Source organism: Notolabrus celidotus, chromosome 2, assembly GCF_009762535.1.
Source record: "Notolabrus celidotus isolate fNotCel1 chromosome 2, fNotCel1.pri, whole genome shotgun sequence".
In the NCBI taxonomy this organism is placed as follows: Eukaryota; Metazoa; Chordata; class Actinopteri; order Labriformes; family Labridae; genus Notolabrus; species Notolabrus celidotus.
This window is the reverse complement of record NC_048273.1, coordinates 36,166,460-36,187,155: the sequence shown is the minus strand read 5'-3', so window position 1 is coordinate 36,187,155 and position 20,696 is coordinate 36,166,460. Positions and strand designations below refer to the sequence as shown.

The following is a 20,696-nucleotide window of genomic DNA, read 5'->3' as shown; positions in this document are numbered from 1 at the left end:
AAAAAAAAATTCCTTACTTATTTTTGTGCATTGTCTTTACACTGCTTGGCAGTACCTGCACCCAAATGGACTTGAAGCACTTTGTTACTCTTACTGATCTTGTTTCCTCTTGTCTAGATCTTTGCTTGTGTTGTTCTTGTTCTCGTATGTACGTCACTTTGGATAAAAGCGTCTGCTAAATGACATTGTGACATTGTAACATTTTACAATCATGATAGAATACACATCAGTCCAGTCTGATGTAAAAACGAGGCGCTCTGTTCACATGACATAAAACTAAACAATCATGATAGCTGTCATTCATGGCAAGGAGCAAAGACAAGACAGATTGACTTTTCTTTAAATGCATGTAAAATGTCAATCACTCAGACACAGCTGCTTCCAGACTCTACTGCCAGGTAAATTCTCAAACAGCATGCAACAACTTCTCTGTCAGTGTGTTAATAATAAGAAGGTATGACCTGTACATGAGGCAGACTGGCTCATGCTACATTCAAGTGTATTCTTACCAATGTGGATTATAGAAATAATATGTAGCTGACTGTTAAAGAACCTGAGACGTACGTTTATATCATGAATAACAAATATTTAAAAGCTTATTGAGATGTGAAAAACTAGGTAGGTTATATATTAGTTGACTGATCTTCATGTTTATACCACTGAGGTCAACCAACCAGCTCCTCCTGGATGTGCCTAAGAATCGCCTAAAAACTCGGGCAATCAAGTCTTTGCAAAAGCTGCCCCCAAGTTCAGATACAATCAGCTCCCACTACTGAATGTTTTAAAGACCCATCTCTTCTCTTTGGCATGCTCTTTGAGATGAGAACGTAAATGAATGATTTGACTTGATTTGGCATTTTTATATGAATATGTTCAATCAATCAATCTTTATTTGTATAGCGCCAAATCACAACAAACGTTATCTCAAGACGCTTTAACACAGGAGGTCTAGACCACTCTATGTCCAATTATGAACAGAGACCCAACTTCAAGACTCAGTCTGACCCCACCTTAATCCATCATGAGCATTGCACATTGCAGTATTTAGCTAGTTACAGTGGAGAGGAAAAACTTCCTTTAACAGGCAGAAACCTCGAGCAGAACCAGACTCATGTGTTCTGATGTTTATTGTTGCCTTTGTGTACTTTTTACCTTGTAAAGCACTTTGGCTAACACTGGTGGTTTTAAATGTGCTATATAGATAAAGTTGACTTGACTTGGTGTTGTCTCAGGTATTCCTCTGGTTTTGTATTAAGGGTGTCCTGATCCGATATTGATATCGGTCTGATATCAGCAATAAAACAAATATCAGATTATATCAGCCTGCATCTAAAATCTTTGATATAAGCACTCCCATACAAGCAGTCCATTCCAGACTCCGCTAAAACACTTCTATCCAGCAGTGCACGGATCCAACATGCAGAGCCCACGTGATCACAACAACAGCGTGTGCTAAGGTGCTAACAAAGTCACAAGGAGTAGGATTGATGTCGGCCGTGTGGCAGTATTTTTCGTTAAAGTCCGAAAAAGACGTTGCAGCTGAGTTCAAAACTTGTCATGCACAGGTTCCCGTGGTGGCTCAGAACCAGGGAAGTTTAATACAACCAACCTCAACGTGCATTTGGAGTAGCATCACAAAAAACAGCATGAGAATTTTTGCAAGACCACAGAGGCGAAGAAACAAACCTCTGGCCTCAAACAACCAACGCTGTCCAAAACATATGCAAAGAGTGACGGCAAAAAGGGATTAGCTATAACAGAAAAGATCGGCTAATTTATTGTGCTGGATGACCAGCCCTGTCGGTGGTGAGTAATGTCAGGGTTGTTTTTAATGGATTTATTGAGGTTAATTTTCAGGGTCTTCTAATTAGTTTTTTATTTATTTTATTGTAGTATATTCTTATGTTTAAGGTTAAAATGTATGTAGCCCATTTGTTAATAATACATGGGTCAGTTTTTGTCATACCTACTGTTCCTGACTATTGTTCTCTGAGTAATATCACTTGATCAAGCCTTTTCTAACATTCTATACTACAGAATAAGTAATAACAGTATATGATTCATGCTGATATCATATCGGTTCAATATCGGTATCGGCCAATCCATTGCACTACTTGCAATATCGGTATCTTGTTGGAAGTGAAAAGGTTGTATCAGGACACTCCTATTTTGTATGTTGTTTGATGTTCTATATCAGGGGTGTCAAACTAATTTCAGTTCAAGGGCCACATACAGCCCAATTTGATCTCAAGTGGGCCGGACAAGTAAAATCATAACATAATAACCTATAAAGAAGGACAACTACAAAGTTTTCCCTTCGTTTTGGTGCAAAAAGTACACGTACGTTCTGAAAATGTTCAAATTTAATGAACTATATTTTTTACTAAAACAGATATTGTATTTTTCATCAAAAGGAGTCTCATAGTGGGGCCAAATATTATATTATTTAAGCACTGTAACCTGCTGCAAACACATTAAACACACAGGTAAACACACAGGTGTGCTCCATCAGCACTGATTGTGTGCAATCCCCAGAGAACAAGTCTGATATAGCAGTTACTGTTATTGAAAAATTGCAGTTAATGTCTTCTCTGTCATTTTTTCATTATGGTAAGTCATCCGCGGGCCGAATTGGAACCTCTGGTGGGCCGGTTTTGGCCCACGGGCCTTATGTTTGACACCCCTGTTCTATATTGTTCTTTATTTAATAAATATAAATATTAATTATATATAAATAAAACAGGATTTTATGTTTCTGATAGCTACAAAATAGTGAAGTAATGTATTTTTAAAGTCCATATTCTTCTGTTTTTAGTTAACAACATAGGGGTGAAAGTTAGCTGAATGACAACGCTATTAAATCACAAAACACTTCCAACGGCAGTAAAACTTGATGTAGTCCCCTGCTCACAGTAATTATTGTATGCAGCACAAAAGCTGCTCATTAACACAGGAAGAACAAGTTGTAATACTTCCAGAGAGTTTAGTTTTAAGGGATAAAGAGCATACAAGAGTTCATCACAACTTAGACACCCTGATAAAGTTTGAGGACAGCTACACTACTAGTCCAAAGTTTGGACACACCTTCTCATTCAATGGTTTTTATTTATTTTAATTATTTTCAACATTGTAGATTAATACTGAAGACATCAAAACTATGAAATAATCTGGTTTTGCCATAATCTGGATTACAACAGTAGTCAAATAGGACTATCCATTGTGTACTAACCCTACCTCTGAACAACACAACTGATGGTCTCAAACACATTAAGAAGGCAAGTCATTCTACAAATGAACTCTTGACAAGGCTCATGTTCATTAGAAACCATTCCAGGAGACCACCTCATGAAGCAGACTGAGAGAATACCAAGAGTGTGCAAAGCTGTCATGAAGGAGAAAGGGGGCTACTTTACAGAATCTAAAATATAAAACAGATTCTGCTTTGTTTAACACTTTTTGGTTCATTCAATAATTCCATATATGTTCTTTCATAGTTTTGATGTCTTCAGTATTAATCTACAGTGTTTACAATCATTACAATAAATACAAACTCTTGATCTTGTTTCCAAACTTTGGACTGTAGTGTATCAGTACAGTGTGCAGGCCTCCTTACCCAGAAGCTTCTTCACCTCCTCCACACTCATGTAGATGTTGACACTGGGCTGGTTGTTGTTGTTGACGCCTGAGGGGCTGCTCGGGCTGGCCAGGCAGCCTGCTCCCTCCAGCAGCAGGAGGAAGAAGAAGCCCCCGAGCCTCCACAGCACCGAGTGTGGCCGGACCCGGGACTCAGGCGGGCTGCCGGAGCCGTGAATCACCCCCGACATGGCAGCGGTCGTCTGGCTGCTCTCGGTCGTTCTCGATGTTCCCTAGTTTCCGAACTCGTTTTCATCCGTATCTAAAGTTAATCCCGAGAGGCCACATTACGAGGAGCCTCGGCTGCTCCTCCACTAGCTGTGTTTTTTTGTCCTTTCTTGTTGAAGAGCCAGGCTAAGTTAGCCGGAGCAGGCTAACTTTTGTCGGGTCGTACTAACTGTGAACGTTGAACTCTCGAGTTGAATGTTTACGACGTTTTCCCAGCACGTAAACCCCGCACAGGGTAACAACACATAGGAGCGGTTCAATGAGAGCAGGCGGAGAGAAAGAAGAACAAAAGTATCTCAAAGTAACAATCTGACTAATACATCCAGCTTCCTCCTTCCAGGCTCTGTCCTCACTCTCTCAGTTTTCACTCCGAGCAGAGAGAGAGAGGAGGGGAGCAGCGGGGGGGGGGGACTCACTCTCTCACTGCTCCCACTTCAGGAGGGGAATGATGCCTTCAAAGTGCTATCGGAAAAAATCAACTCAACTCAACTTTACTGATATAGCACCTTTTATACGTAAAAACATGCAGCCCAAAGTGCTCCACAGAATATCAGAGACAGAAAACAACAGAAATGGTAAAATTATAAAAGGCATTATTATAAATAAAATACTTAAAAGTACAATAAAGTCAATACAGTAAAATTAATTAAATAAGTAATAGTGGAAAGAAAAGTTAAAAATAAGGTAGTGTTAACAAGATCAGATGAAAACAAGAAATAAATAGACAAACCATGTTAATGAGTGCACATCTGTCAGATGGCCGTAAATTTTATCGCCGGAGTTGCAAAAGCATAAAAAACTTGATAAAAAACCCAACAAATTCAGGATAACAAGGAAAAGGAGGCGATCACCTGTAAAAAAAAAAAAAAAAATGACAGAAATTAACTTATCGCGGAAAAAATAGCATTTAAAAGATAGGCTTTATCCAGAAGAGGATTAGGGCCACTGGAAGAAAAAAGAAAAGAAAAAAGGTCAACATTGTTATTATTATTATGAGAAAAAAGTCAGAATTATGAGATTAAAGTCAGAATTCTGAGACTAAAGTCAGAATTCTAAGAAAGAAGTCAGAATTCTAAGTTTAAAGTCAAAATTTTGAGATTAAAGCATGGATTAAATTCAGAATTGACCATAATTATTTTTTTAAATGGCCCTAATCCTATTCCGGAGCTTTTTAAGTCAGGATCTCAAGAAACCAATTGAGATAAACTCGTTATAATTATAATAGTCATCATGCATCCTTTAAAAATAAGGTGGGATGGTCCTCTCTGACTGAAAGGTGTGATTTACACTCATACCTGTTTATTTATAAAGTGCTTGTTGGGATGCTACCTTCACATTTATCTTCGATGCTAGTTTGGTCCTCTGGAGCACAACACACAAGGTCAACTGAATGGCTCACTCTCCAGATTCCCAGAGTTCATTCAGAGCTGGGAAAATCTACTTTTGGCTTTTTTTTTTTTACACCATCTGCATGAAACTCCCTTCAAAGCACTTTAAAAATGAATGCATTTGTTTCTTTGAGTCATTTTAAATCATTAGTTTTAAATGTTTTAACCTTTGATTGCACCTGATTCAACTGACTTTGTGTTAACATTACTTTTCAATGGTTTTAACATTACTTTTTAATTGTTGTCTGTTTTTAATTGATCATCATTATTTCAAGGTTTTATCTTTTATTTGCTTGTCATGCATTTTAATGTTTCTTTTATATGCTCAATGTCATTGTAAATGAGGGCTTTGCTCTCTATGATTTTCGAGTTTAAATGAAGAAAATATAAGAGGAAAACGGAGTAAAAAAAAAAGTCTGATATATGTCTGCTTTTGACTTTTGTAGATTGTAGGTTATATCAGACTCTGCAGCCAAATTATATATGAAGACTACATCTGCTATCATATAATTCCTACCAATGGGCCTAATATTTTATTACCTTGTAGTTCTTTCATAACCTCTGATTAATGTCCATAAGTAATGGTGCCATAATGTATTCAATCATATGTCTTTCAGTAAACAAAGTCTATTGATTTAGTAAAGTTGGTTAAGTGCGTTTAACTTGGAAGATTCCGAGGTTCATTAAACGCAGCACAAAATACCGCAACTGTGGGGAGCAAGTGGAATGAGAGGGAAGCCCCGCATTGTCGTGTTGAGCTGGATGATGGTTCTTTACGTGCAACCCGCATTTTTGCAACACAGTACATACAAAGAGGAGTGTATTATCACCAAGGCAGACAAACTTATTAGTAAGACACCCGCTTTTAAACTAAAGAAAGGCCTGCCTCCTGTAGCCCTATAGATGGGCCAGGTCAGTGGTCTTCAATCAGTCTCCAGTGAAGTGATGGTTTTGAGGTACAGGTCAACAGCAAAATCACTAGTTTCATGAGTCAAATAAAACACTATCATCAACAGGGTGTCAATTCCACCTGGTCAGAGACGTAATATCATTTTGTAAATAACATTTCCAATTTTTGAAAGAGCTTCACAGTGCGCACCCTGCAGTGAGGAATAGTACGCAGTATGATTAGTTATTCTGATTTTACAGGTGCTTGCAGGCATAATGGAGGTTTGGCACACACTACATAACTCAGAAGAGTACTAGCAAGTTCTAAAGTGAGCTTCCTGAACTGAATCTCAAACTTAGTATGGGGTATTTCATCATTAAACATCTGGTAAAAATGAAGCCTACAGCTCATCTTTTTTCAGACCCTACAATGAATGACCCCCTCCCACTTATGGAAGCATCTGCATTTGTATTTTCTCAGGGGTTTTAATAAGTCTTATTGTAAAGGCAAAATAGGTAGACAGACTTGGGGTATCCTACTTTTCTCCCTGTTGCCTGGGTGAGTCATACTGAAAGACAAATCATACTAGTACAAAGATGCGTTGTAATTGAAGTGCCATTATTTTTAAGGTTACTTAGAGTTGGCATATATGAGTCCATGAATGGAGGTAAAGTTTCTATCTTTCCTGATTTAGCTTTAATTTAAATTAAATGTGACTTTAGTATTTTCCCAGTCTATGCCCAGTCTTGTGCACTATAGATCTCCAAACATATGAATGAAGAGGAGACCCAGACTGTGGTTAAAAGCGGTGACATTTGAAGTATGAAAAAACAAGGAACTCTTTGCAATATGTTAAATGAGGAAGCATCTTTTATCTAACTCATGTCCTGCATCACAGCTGTCTTTGGTGCTGCTTGCATCCTGTCAGTGCTTTGTATTTTTGTACATTTTAAAATCCTGTCATCTATATATGTTCTGTTTAGAATCACATTTAAGTATATTTATAGAGGATGAAAAGGCTTTTCTTTTGTTTACTGTTAAAAGTGTGTTCTAACACCTTTTCATCTGTTAATCTTTCATTGACTGATGTATAGTTTTTTTGCTGTACATGTTATGCATATTTATTGTTCCTGCAAATTACTTGGTAACCTGCTGTTTTTTTTTTTAAAGATATAACTTTGGGGCTTTTGAAGCTTTATTTAGAGAGGAGGGGACAGTGGATAGGGTAGGTAATCAGGCGAGAGTGGGGGAATGACATGAGGGAAGCCACTTGCTATATGCGCGTGAGACTTAATCATTAGGCTAAATCTGTGCCTGTTACCTGCTGTTTCAACAAATATTATAAATACAATATATTTTATAAGTTATCTGTGGTTGTAGTACTGATTCTTAATTTGCTCGACTGGAAACATTTAGCATTTTTCTCAGTGAAATGTAAAAAAAAAATCTGTAACATGGACACTAAGATCTTACTTTGTAATCTACTATAGAATAAGTATGAACTCAAAAAGACACCAGAAACACAAAAACATTTTACATTTTTATTATTAAAATATTCACCTACAAAATGGCCTATAAACACTATTTACAGAGGAGCGAGCTGCAGTGAAGCCTGCTAAGACACAGAGAAAGACATTTATACAGAGAAAACACTGTGCGCCATTGTCAGAGGAAGAGATGAATTAACAGGTGTGGAGAAAACAAACATTTCCCATCGTCTTTATCAGTAAATCTTCAGAGCTGGTATAAGGAAAACTCTACAGTTAATTCCCTGAGGGACAAACCTGCAGTTGAATCACAAAAAACCTCTCCTAATGTGTCAGCACGGACGTAGAACTGAGGTATATCAGTCATCAAACATCGCAAATCATCAACAAATCAGGGCCACATTTCATTTGATTGATTGAAGTCCTCTGAGGAAGCACGCAGCAACACACACAGCTCTCAGGAATGAACAAATACAACCTTATTTTCAGATGTTCCTAAAATGTTACAGTGGGTTCTGACAGCACAAACATCTCCATAATCAGTCACTTCAAGTAGATTATAAACACCGAAAATGAAGTTAGGATTTTCACATGACAGTGATGACGGTCCTTTCACCCAAGTGCTCTAAAAGAAGAAGAAAAAAGTTGTTATGGGAGAAATATTGAAAAGCTTGTGATCCTCTGCAGTAGCATCGATGAACACAGAGAAATGTCACCACAGAAACAAACCTTTACTGTTGTCTGTTTGTTCTTCTCTCTGTTTAGAAAGTCAAAAAAACTAATTAGACAAACTGCATTTGTTGCTTCATAAAAATAACACTTTTATTCCTCTTTTTAAACTCACTCTGATTTCTCTTTGGAAGCACTGTTTCACAAATCTCTCGATAACAAACATCCTGCTGTACTTTATACGTCCTTTTGTACCTGCAAAGATCAAAACACACTCATGGGTTTGATCAAGTTGTTCAGCCTTTACATCATGAAGCAGACTAAAGGAGACCTGTGCCTGATAAAACTCACAGGTAGTGGCAGACTCCGCCCTCCCACACAGGCACACTCTTGGTCTCAGAGTACAGGCGGGTGCAGGGGTGCGGCACTCGCTGGCACACTGCAAAAAGCGGTCACACAACACGAGGAATGAATGTTTGAAGTTTTGACAGTGAGGGAAAAAAAACGTCTGCTGGATGGTTTAGGAGTCATGTGGGACGGAGCTGCTCTCCGGCTGATGGATGGTTTTAGGAAAGGAATGTTTAAACAATCTGTCTCTGGATGTTTAGGTGAAGAAAAGGACTCGAGAGGGGCGAGGGGGATGTCCAGTGTCTGCTCATGCACAGCTTCATCATCATCTGATTATAAGGGAAGTGATTGTTTTGAGCTGTGCGTTTCCCTCTTTAAAACTAGATTCATAAAATGTTTTCCTAATCAGTAGTTAGTGATAAAAACAAGATGTTTTATGATACACTTTTGGTACTCTAAAAGGTAACTGCTACATGACAACTGAGTTTGAATCAGGTTCTTCAATTCCCTGAAGATGCTCTGCATCTTCACTTGTCTTATTTGAACTGCTTCAGATTTTTACATATCTCACTAAGTTTAATAAAAACTCTGAAGTTATTCATTCATATTGCTGATTTTAAGAGGTCTATCATAGGTGACAAGGCCTTGCAGAACAAAAGCCATCCTGTCTGTTCTGTAGCTACAAACTTTTAATTTATTTAACAAACTGAGTTTAATGACATTTTTATTTTTACTTTCTTTCTGTCTTATTCTTTGATTTTAATTTATTTTATGTTTTAATGCTCATGTTTGTTTAATATCATATTCTAAATAGGTTATTTTCAGACAAGGTATGGGGGTTATGGAATTAACCTGATATTGGATCTTTTAAATGTTGGGTATACAGGCACCCTGCGGAGGTGTCAAGAGGTCTGAGTCAGCTTTGGGCTGCGACTCGACACAGAACAGATTCAATGTGTGAGTCCTAATCCTTGGGAAAAAGTTCTGAGATGAATCGAATGATTGAAGGTTCATTTTGGTTAAGACAAGATCAGTTGTGATTCTGTGTCCCGCGGGACAGTAAGACTCTGCAAAGTCAAATACTTCAGAGCAGTGAAGGGGGCTGATTATTTATAATAATCCCTCCTAATTTAAATAAATAATAAGACCCAACACAATTTACTATGTACGTTAAGTTACATAAGTACAGAGAGAGAGAGCGAGAGAGAGAGAGAGAGAGAGAGAGAGAGAGAGAGAGAGAGAGAGAGAGAGTGAGTAGATCAAACATAACTGGTCGTATAGAAAATGTAAATGTTTGAAGTGTTTGCTGTTTGTTTTTGTTACTGTTCTGGTTTTTGTTTATAACTCTGTAAAACACTTTGAATTGCTCTTTCTATGAATGGTGCTTTATAAATAAACTTGTTTTGCCTTGAAGCCATAAATTCTAGATCTCCCCCTAGTGGCTGGCTGAATTATAGCTCATACAGCCTTATTTCATGTTTTTAGAAATGCTATTTAAGCTTTAAAAATGGGCGGTGGATTTGCCTTGGAGAGACAGCAAAGAAGTAAATATAGAGATAGAGTTCAATCAGAACAAAGGGGCATATTGTCTACAGATAAAGAGCTGCTGCTGCTCATTCACTCTGCCCTACACTGAAAAGAAACACTGTGTTATAATAGTCACACTGGCTGTTTTTTAAAGAAAGAAGAAAAAGCAGCATAGAGCAAAGAATACGGTGCTTTGTGCCTTTCTTTGACTCTGTATTCACGTTGTACAGTCATGCCCCGAAGCCTTCAAGTAAACCAAGTCCTTCATACAGCGTGTCAGAGGGGTCAACTGTCAGCAGAGTGTGTTTCCTGCTCTTAAAGAACCAGCAGGCTAAACATAGCTCCGTGCTACATGTCAGCGTACATGATGACATGCAAATCTGACACAGATTCAGGTTCACACCATGTGATGCTACAGTCACACTGACAGTGAGCAGAACTGCAGCTCCTGGGAACACAGAGACAGAGTGTAAATCCTGCAGTGATACTCAAGACCCTCAGACAGCTGCTGAGCAGACGTCTGTCACCAGGTCTGTGCAGAAGCAGGTAAACACATATCAGAGTGAGTATGGATGGTTTCACATCATTTAATCTAACCTGTTTGCTGATGTTAATGCACATTTAGAGTTTCCAGTACAGCTAACTGACAGTTTTTCAGACATGCTAACTCCACATTGAAGCCAGGGAAATAGACTCCTTTGATTTCCTCATTGACTGTATACTAGAAGTGGACGTAGTGACATCACTCATTTGGTTTGTTGACTACCGTTATAAGGCACAAGTTTTGCCTCTTTGCCTCTGCATGAATGATTTTTGGAGAAGTGACCAGATTGCGACAAGAAGATGGTGAGGCCTCCATCCTGGTTGACGCAACGCCATGACAGTGATTTATAATTACAGTAAACCATCGTAAGGCATACATATTTACTGTCTGTTTTTATGAACATGAACATTATTTACAAATTGATCATCATGCTGTATAAAATTTGTTAGGGAAATGTTTGCGGTGGTAATAAACCGGAGAAGTATGGTTGTTTTCTGTTGAACTTAAACTTTCTGATCAACTTTTGCAACCAGTGGAGTCTCCCCATACTGGCCATTAAATAGAATACAGGTTCAAATAACTTGACATTGGCTTTAACTTTGGAACCAAGAAGCTCTTTCCACTTCTGTCACCACAAAAAACATTCTTTGTTGTGATCCAGTTTAGAAACAGTCCTAAGGTATGCTAGGAGCACGGCTTTAGGGTCATAACTACCAGTCATTTCATACGTGCAGCACCTTTGACTTTGACTGAAATCATAACAACTTTTTAATAAATGGCGTGCAGTAAAAGTTTGTAAAGAGAGTTATGGCTGTTTTGGAAACCACCTACTATACTAGCAGTACGTACTGATATGGCAAAAATTCAGTATGTAGTAAGTAGTATGTGAACAAGAGTAAAATCTGCAGTATGCCAAAACTCCCCGGATGTCTACTGATTCGGGAACATTTCACAGTATGCATCGGACCAGTCTGCCTCGTGTACTGTTTCCCACAATGCACAGCACTCCTTCCACTTTTTCTTTTTCCTTCTTTTTTTTTTTAAGGGGGAAACTCCTTTTTCTTCTTCTTTTTTTAAGGGGGAACTCAGTTTTTAGGTGCTGTGAAAATAATTAACTTCCATATAAACCACTTCTTAACTTTTTAAATCATAAGTCATGCTAAAGAAGCAGCTTTGCTATCAGCTTGGTCGTTGCTACTTCCACTGTTTGAAACCAGAAATTCAGTGACACCTGGCTCAGCATACTGCAGAACAGATCCAACAGAACAGTCAGACTACAGACTAAATTCAAACGCAGTATGTAGTTGGCAGTACCTACTGCCTACTACATACTGCCTACTACATTAGTAGGTAGTACGTAGAAGGCCATTTCAAAAACGGCCTATGTCTTCATCAGGCAAATTATTGACCACTGCAGTGATGCCTTGACTTTCATTAATCCATCTCAATAATCAGATTTAAAACCAACCAAGCATACCTCTTAGACTTCATATCATCAAAATGGATGAGTTAAGATGGTATAGATGGGGCGCCCATGGCCTCGCGGTCTAAGCTCATGCCCCATATACAGAGGCTATAGCCCTCGTCGCAGAGGTCGCAGGTTTGACTCCAGCTTCGACCGTCCACTGCATGTCCTCATCCTCTCTCTACTCTCCACATTCCCTGTCTCTCTTCAGCTGTCCTATCAGATAAAGGCAAAAATGCCCAAAAAAACACAACTAAAAAAATAAAAGATGGTATAGATGGTACAAGTAAATAAATAAATAATGTATGAAGACCAGGACTGTTTGTTTTTTAACAAGACTGTGGACCTGATTAATTCTGCGGTAAAACTGGTTACTCTAATATGAGCTCCAACAGGGATCCTTTATCTTTAGGAAACAAGTGGTTATTCAAGGAACTGCAGTATTTTTGCACTCCAGCATTCAATGGTCTGCCATTTGTTTTATGAGTCTGTTTTTTTATTATTTTTATCAGGGTTTATAATGCAGCACGTTAGCCATTCACATAGAAACTTTGTGTTTAGCCCTAAATGACATATTTTAGCATGCTTACATCCTAAACTAAAACTTCTTTAGGTAATATCATTGAGACTGGGAGTCTTTTTCTCAGAGAGCTGGTTTAGCCACCCACGGGACATTCAGTGAAGAGAAAAAGAGGAAAATAAATCATAAAGCATGAAGTGCAAAAGTGGGAAAGTATGAGTCAGATTACAAACACTTTGAAGAGGAACTAAACCTCACTGATTTTTTCCAGCAGTCGTAAAAAAAAAGTTACCATCCCCTCGGGGAAATCATGGTTAGCATAAACATGGTAAACATTATAAATGCATACATCAGCATGTGAGAGCTGCCTTTGCAGAGCTCTAAACACCACCATGCCTGAGCACAACCATGTAGACCCCTAAAGCTTATTAAAACTTAAGAGACTTATTGATTGAAAGAAAACATTTCCATGATTGCAGCCTGTGTTTCAAGTAAAGCCTCACTGTGTCACCACAAAGGATAAGCAGGTATAAAGAGCTAAATGATGTATTTACGTGGATGTTACTGGTTGTACACGTGAACATGTATACATCATGTGTTTATGATTAAAATCATGGTTTGGTTTCCTGGCACATCAACAGAATAAGTAAGGACCCAACACATTTGCTCGTTTTCCAAGCAGGACTTCAGTTTCTCTGAGTCTACCTCGTCCGTGTGTGTGAAGAGGAAGCACGTAAACTTACACAGTTCACACTGTCTGCCCTTGAACCCCACGGCGCAGTCGCAGATGAAGGCGTCCCCTCTGTCCACACATGTGCCCCCGTTCTGGCACTGCAGACTGCGGCAGTCCTGTGTCAGCTCTAAAACACAACAGCTGCCGTCAACATCCACAGTAAAGAATGAGTGTGGGTGTCAAGTTTCAGCCCCGATACTCCACATTACCCACAGCTGATAGCATGTGTTGATAGCCTCTAGCCACTACACCACCTCCCTTTTCTTCTCAGTGGTTCTTCTTTGTCTTACAAGAGCAGCACCCCCATCAACATTTAAATCCAAATACTGACTCAGATTCATGACACCAAAGATAAATCACATGTGTAAAGACTCAGACTCAACAAGGCATCCATCTCCTGTTTGTAGTGGGACAGATGCAAACAGCAAAAACACCCACCAGCTTTTGATTTTAAACCTTCTTCTTGAGTCTCAAGTGCCAGGCTGATTTTGTTTGTTGTTTCCTCCATCTTCTCTAGTTTAACTGGAGGCTCTGGTTCTGCAAGGTAAAACGTTTCCAGTCATAAATCCGAATAAAAAAGATGATAAAGACAAACTACAGAGAAATAGACAAGACAACAGATAAGTGAGACACTTGATTGGCCTAAAACATAGCAATACAATTTAATGATTGGACACAATGGGTCAAAATCATATCCTGATATCATAAAATTATAACATTAACATAAGGACAAAAATCCTAATCTATAATCTCGAGCAAAAAGTAACATTTGCTAAAACATTTAAAGGATATAAACCTTTGGACTGATCTCTGTTTGTCTATGAAAGTGGATATTCATCAAGTTAAACATGTAAATGAAAAGAGGAGAAAAGGCTCGTTTCTGAAAGGGATTTTTTTCTCATGTCAGTCTTCAACTAAATGAAACAAACAAGGTTTGTCAGATGAGTTGTTTCTGTTTGTGTGATGGATGAAGAGTCCAGTTTACATTAGAGGAGCAGCTATGTGTCATCCAGACAGCCTGCAGTGTGTGAAGGATCGTATGGTTAGACTACAGCCTGAGCTAGTCCATCTGCATCGAGAAGAGCAGATCATTGTTTGGACATACTGAGTGAATCTAAGCATGAAGCAGGTTAAGTGTTCACTCAGCCTGTAACAACATGTTAGTGTTGCAGATATAGTTTGATAAACATCAGAGAGTTTTAGAATCTACTGCTGAATTAATCTGGCTCAGAAACAGCGTACATGACTTTATTGGGTAATTATGTCAAATACCGTATATAAAATGATATACTGTACGTGTTTAAAGCGTTCTCTCCCTCTTGGACTTACTGGTACGATGTCTGATGGCTTTTCGAGGCAGGTGAGGAAACCTGGCTGTTATCTTTGCCCGTCTGTCGATGAGTTCTGTGTATCTGCAACACAGAAACCAATTGTTAAGATTTGGCATAGCTGGTTGAATTACCTGATGCAGGGGATCCGTGTACAGAGTGTACAGACATATTCAATAACTTCAACCTGGATACATGTTGTGTCAACAAAATCTCTCCACACATTAATAGCGTCCTGCTTGGGGGTCATATCTTACTTTTGAACCCCCTTCACTTCAAACCCCCACGTTGAAATGAAGTAGTCAGTACTTTAAATGGTTTTACTTGAGTCGATTCAGACAGGTAGTTTTACTTTACTTAAAGGCCCTGTGAGGAGTTTTGAACTGGCTGAGAAACAGACTGAAAATGATACCGATGCCTCTTTATAACCTTAAATTGCAAACAAGTCCATCAGCAGCAACACTGGCACCTTCTCTGTTGTAATGTTTAATGCCTGAAACCGCCCTGAGGGGGTAGGTGTCAGACCAGATGATGGACATCTTGCTTCAGAAACAGCCTTTATTTGACTGTTTTCATGGAAAATAATCACATTGCCTGATAAAGTTGACTGTTGAACACAACAGGATGAGGCTTTTGTTGAAAACACTACTTTTGCATGTATAGGACAAAAGATAAGAGGCATCACTTTGTCCACAAGGGGGGCGCCAGAATCGACACAAAACAAAAGTTCCTCACAGCACCTTTAAGTAAAATGTCATCACAGTAACAGCACTTTTACTGCAGTAGAATATTCAAGTACTCTTTCCAATCCTGGATGATGGAAATAAACACATTTTCTTTTATGTGATATTTTTGTCACTATTTATCTTTCATCACAACAGGTGATTATAAATAAGCATAAACACTCTGTGTACCTGTGAAGTTCCTCTGAGTTCCCTGTTTCTGCTGTGCCCCCCAGGTCCTGAGGCAGAGATGGGGTTGTTGTGCGTCCAATCGGAGTCCCCTGTCCAGTTAGCGTTGGCCTCTCTCTCCTCCCTGATCTGGCCTCCATGGGCACTGCGTCAAAGAAATGTTTACTGAATTTAAATTATTTGTAATTTCATAAAAAGTCATTGATTTAAAGCAAATTTAAAACATTCAGTTATAAGTTTTTGTTGCATCTCAAAAACTTGCTCTTTATCCATTAGCTAAATAAAGAGATAAAGATTTATGAGAATCTATATTCTCCAAACTCACAGGTAGTGAAGGCCAAGTGCTGAGGTATGCTGTGGATCTGCTCCTGTCCTGTGTTCCTGACGGATGTCAGAGCCACGTAGTAGTGCTGACCTGGAGTCAGTTCCCTCAGAGTGTAAGATCCTAACTTCCCATTGGGCAGGAAGCGGCTCCTGGTATTCAACCCTCGGGTCACGTTGACCACAAAGCCGTCTGGGATGCTTCTCGGGTGGCGGCTCCAGGTGATCTGTGCAGAGTTAGTGGTCACATGTGACAGAGACAGGTTCTGTGGGGGGAGAGGCCCTGAGGGAGAAACACATGGACATCGTCACATTGTCTCATTGAACCTAGTTTTAGTTTAGTTGCATCAGTTGATTCATTGAGTAGATGCTTCATTACTACTAGCACATGAAATCTTAAATCAGATTTACAGTAAACACAACAACACATCATACAAGGATGAGAGTCTGAAAGAAACTAAGCTGATGCTGGATTTAAAAACAAAATGTTGTTCAGTACGGTAAATGTTTTTCAAGATGCTTTATATTTAAAGAATAGATGATTTATTAACCATGGCTCTGATAACAACTACATTTTGACAGGATTATAGATACTATAAATGCATCGTTTGACATTTTTATGAACGCATTTTGAACTAAATACAATAGTGTTAGTATTTAAGATATATTAACCTTGATTTGTCCCACAGCAGAGATATCATTCGTGTTAACAGGAGCAGAGAAACAACGAAGCAGAGAAAAGCAACACACAGTGCACACAGGGCGCAGATAATCAAGAAGTTAAGTGTTATAAAATATAGTCACATACAGTGCACATAAAGGTCGGACATGTTATTGCTCATTGCTTATATTCGTGTGCTCCAGTGTTCATGTTTTTAAATATTGTACATGAGTGATATGAGTGACCTATTTTCAGTTTGGATGTGATTCTTAAGTAGCTGGACAACAGGAAACAGGCTTGGTTGTAAAGTCGGTCTGCAGCTCCTCTCCTTCACACACCGTGGGTGCAGCAGCCTGTCGCTGAAGGAGCTGCCCAGTGCTGTTACAGCGCCATGCAGGGGGAGGGAAACACTCTCTAAGTGAGAGATGATAGCTCTGATTTCATCCTCCCACCTCCTCCACGCCATTAGTCTTTACTGGCTGTTTGTCATGTTTGTTCACATTTGTGTTTTATAAGGGATGAGGTTCAAGAGAAGACATAAATTGATGGATTACATTTTTTTTCTTCTTTAGCTTATTTTATTTTATCCTCCCTTGGTTTTATTGGCTTATTTAAGCTTTTTAAAATGCCCTTTTCTAATGTTTCTTTTGCCTTTGTCATGATGTTTTAGTGAATGTGGAAAAAAAAAACACTGACTTACTGAACCAAACTTACACATATGCTTTCTTACTAATGCAATAACAAAGTTACACTAATCTTTTACATGTATTTAGTATAGTCTGTGGTGATATGGTAAAATGTGCATGATGACTTTAATAAGAAATCCTAAAATAGAAGTCAGCAGTCATGTTATTTTGGTTCTAATACATTTGATGTTTCATACACTGCTGATGATGATATGAAACCTACGTGTCCAGATTTGCAGAGGTCCAGCTGAGTGGCTGGTGGAGGGAAACTCATCTGGTCTGATTCCACTTTGAGTGACGACATCCACTGTGTACATCTGACCCGGGAGTAATGAACTGGAGACAGAAAGAAGAGTCCAGGAAACGGTGAGGGAACAGTGACATCTAGTGGTTGAAAGTATATAACCACAGGCCATTCAAAGTGCAGCACTGGAACAGCACCCATTAGTGGACACAAAGGATGCTGCGGGTTTTTAAGCAAAGTGCAGAACCTGACCTGAAGATGTGCTCAGTGATGCTCGTGTTGAGCTCAACAGTGCGAGCCTCACTCCCGTCTGAAGGCAACAGAGACACGTGCACCCTGCTGACTGCTGCATGACGAGCTGCCTGAACCAGCCAGCTCAGCCACACCTGAGAGGAGGAAACATTCACCACCTGCAGCTGCTCCACCCGCCGAGGTCCTGGAACAGAAACACGTACACATAAAATACCTAAAAGCGCACACACACACACACACACACACACACACACACACACACACACACACACAGAGGTATTCAAACACGTGGTAAGAAAATATTCTAGGGGCCCTCTTTGTCGCCAAAGAGCTTACTCACTTGTGCGTATCAGCGCAGTGGCAGGCTGGCTGATGTCGTTGCTGTTGGTGTTGCGTTTGGTGGAAAAGGTGGAGATGTTGTACAGCAGGCCAGGCACCAAGCCTCGCATGACGTGGGTGGTCTTCTGCCTGTCCAGAGAGTCTGATTTGCGATTGCTCCAGGCGAGAGGACCGTAAGTGACAACAAACCCGCTGATCAGACTCTGAGAGGGATCGGGCTCGTCCCAGCGCAGCTCCACCTCGTTCTCCTCCACTCGCAGCACGTGGAGACCAGAGGGAGGCAACAGGTCTGGGAACAGTGGCAACCTTACATGTCTAATCCATACATTAAATAATTACAGAGTTATCTTTTGATACACAAAGGATGGGGCGACAAATGACAAATGACAAGCTGACAGCGCTGCACACTGAGTCTCACCTTTCTCACAGTCTTTGCCTGTGTGTCCCACTTTGCAAATACAGTTGTAGTTCCCTCTCCTGTCACTCCTGCACAGGCCACGGTTACCACAAGGCTGCAGTACACAGGGGTTCTCCACTAGAGGGTGACAAAGACAAACAGTTGGTACAGTTCTGTTTGAGTGCAAGTTTTATGAATAGTAAGGCAGCACAAAGGAACACTTACACATCTGACACTGGTCCCCGAAGAAACCGTCTTTACACACGCACAAAAAGTTCCCTCTATAACCCCGACACACGCCTCCATTCAGACAGGGACTGGAATCACACCCGTCCTGCTCTGCACACAGATAATCAAGGCAGAATTGGATCACTGTCCTGTATGATCTGTGTGCAGAAAGCTGTAGAAGTAATTGAACAGTGTGGGTGAACACTTTACCTGTCTCACAGTTCTGGCCTTTAAATCCTGTTGGGCAGTGACACACGTAGGAGCCGGGCTGGTTCTCACAACTTCCCCCGTGCAGACAGGGCTCCATCAGGCATTCGTTCACATCTTAAAGGGATGAAACATGCTTTAACAGTTGTACTACATGTGTGTAGAGGCACTCTGAATTTCAGCATTTCTGATTTTTTTTTTCAATTGTTTTACAAGCATTGGTCTTTGCTAAAGCCGCCTTGTCAGAAACTTACACTACCAACTTGCAGAACCTCCAAACCTTTGTTCAACATGTCAAACATGTCTTTAAATAAGCTCTGCCAACACTCAGGAGAGAATCAGAAGTCTAAACTGTTCTTCCAAACACGATGAGCTCATAACTTTAAAGTCTGAACTTTTACTTATGCAGAGGTAGGGGGCAACCTCCAGTCTCAAAATATGAAGCCCATGCAGAAGTGTTATAAACTGCAATTAATCGAGCATCCGCTTGAGTCTGGCTGCAGAAACACCAGAAACCACATACACACCCATTAAAAAGAGACAATCTTGCAGCAGAAATAAACATGTTTACAGCCTGGTTCAAAAAACGGCTTGGGTCTACATAGCTACTTTCTCAATTGGCACACACTGTACGGGGGGTGATTTTTTTCTTACGTGGTGGTTCAGAAGATATTAAGATTATGATTTTTTGCCCATTTAAGGACATGACTGACTTGATTGACAGGCGGGAACACATAGCTGTTGTCTAGGCGGCTCAAAGCCCGCCTCTATACTTCACACTAGCTCAACAGAAGTTAGGTAGTACTTTTCTTTCGGGGGGGAAGTGACAGGTTAAATATAACCCAAAATTATATTTTCACAATCTAACTGTTGAGGTAAACCAACAGGAGACCTTTAATGCATGAAGGAGTTTTGTTGATGCAACACCTATCCAGGCTGACATTACAGTGTGTTGCACCATTATTTCCTGGTACGGCACTTTGTATCCCCCCTTCATCAAGTCACAGCCTGCTGAGCAAAGAGTTCACTGTAAATTGTCCGGCTCACAGCTCGGTTCGTAATGATGAATATCAGGTTGTGGCTCATTGTCTACCTCACTGTGGCTGGAAAGACGTGATAGTTTTGTAAAAGCAATGTTTGTTGGAGAGTTATTAACCTGGGTAGGACGAACCTGTGAATGTATTTCCATCTTTAAAAGAATATCTCTTGTCTTATGCGTGTTCTTCTCCACCTTCTCACTTTTGGTCTTACTGAGTTATGGATGCAATGTTAACTGAGGAGAAGTACAATACTTCCCACACACACACAAAAAGTAAACTGAATTTAAAAACTACTGAAAAAAAAATAATACACAAATACAAGAAGAGCCTCTCAAACAGTGAGTTAATGTAATCAGTTACTTTCCACCTCAGCTGTTTATTTAAAGGGGACATATCACGCTTTTTTCATCAATATATATTGGTCTAAGAGGTCCCCAAAACATGTCTTTAAAGTTTATGCTCAAAAAAACACTTTGAAATCAGATTTTGGTCTGCCTGAAAAGTCCTCTTCTTCATTCCTCATCAGAACACTCCGTTTTCCCTCTGACCACGCCCCCTCCGGAAGTGGATGTGCCTCGGCTCTCCAGTACGTTGATCTAATGTTTACATGTTGGCTGAATATACACGGCTGCTCAGAGATCGCGTTACTTC

At 39.7% G+C, this 20,696-nt stretch overlaps 2 protein-coding genes across 10 annotated transcripts in view; both read right to left on the bottom strand.

The window, feature by feature from the left end:
• Nucleotides 1-4,275, bottom strand: part of ryk (receptor like tyrosine kinase) — a 79,550-nt gene extending 75,275 nt beyond the window's left edge. For 2 of the 5 annotated variants that reach the window (XM_034707887.1, XM_034707895.1), the window contains exon 1: nucleotides 3,614-4,274. In XM_034707887.1, coding sequence (XP_034563778.1) covers nucleotides 3,614-3,824 — 211 coding nt within the window. In that variant the 5' untranslated portion in view covers nucleotides 3,825-4,274. Of the gene's footprint in view, nucleotides 1-3,613 lie in introns of all 5 variants that reach the window. The other 3 variants (XM_034707904.1, XM_034707869.1, XM_034707878.1) reach the window with 3 other exon arrangements.
• Nucleotides 4,276-7,665: 3,390 nt separating this feature from the next.
• sned1 (sushi, nidogen and EGF-like domains 1) overlaps nucleotides 7,666-20,696 on the bottom strand; it is a 44,019-nt gene continuing 30,988 nt past the window's right edge. For 2 of the 5 annotated variants that reach the window (XM_034674157.1, XM_034674148.1), the window contains exons 18-32: nucleotides 19,009-19,122; nucleotides 18,796-18,909; nucleotides 18,592-18,708; nucleotides 18,175-18,462; nucleotides 17,835-18,018; nucleotides 17,562-17,674; nucleotides 15,996-16,274; nucleotides 15,674-15,815; nucleotides 14,761-14,843; nucleotides 13,870-13,968; nucleotides 13,442-13,558; nucleotides 8,646-8,733; nucleotides 8,470-8,549; nucleotides 8,355-8,382; nucleotides 7,666-8,250 (exon numbers count right to left, since the gene is read on the bottom strand). In XM_034674157.1, coding sequence (XP_034530048.1) covers nucleotides 8,357-8,382; nucleotides 8,470-8,549; nucleotides 8,646-8,733; nucleotides 13,442-13,558; nucleotides 13,870-13,968; nucleotides 14,761-14,843; nucleotides 15,674-15,815; nucleotides 15,996-16,274; nucleotides 17,562-17,674; nucleotides 17,835-18,018; nucleotides 18,175-18,462; nucleotides 18,592-18,708; nucleotides 18,796-18,909; nucleotides 19,009-19,122 — 1,844 coding nt within the window. In that variant the 3' untranslated portion in view covers nucleotides 7,666-8,250; nucleotides 8,355-8,356. Of the gene's footprint in view, nucleotides 8,251-8,354; nucleotides 8,383-8,469; nucleotides 8,550-8,645; nucleotides 8,734-12,190; nucleotides 12,395-13,441; nucleotides 13,559-13,869; nucleotides 13,969-14,760; nucleotides 14,844-15,673; nucleotides 15,816-15,995; nucleotides 16,275-17,561; nucleotides 17,675-17,834; nucleotides 18,019-18,174; nucleotides 18,463-18,591; nucleotides 18,709-18,795; nucleotides 18,910-19,008; nucleotides 19,123-20,696 lie in introns of those variants that run through there. The other 3 variants (XM_034674164.1, XR_004629428.1, XR_004629426.1) reach the window with 3 other exon arrangements.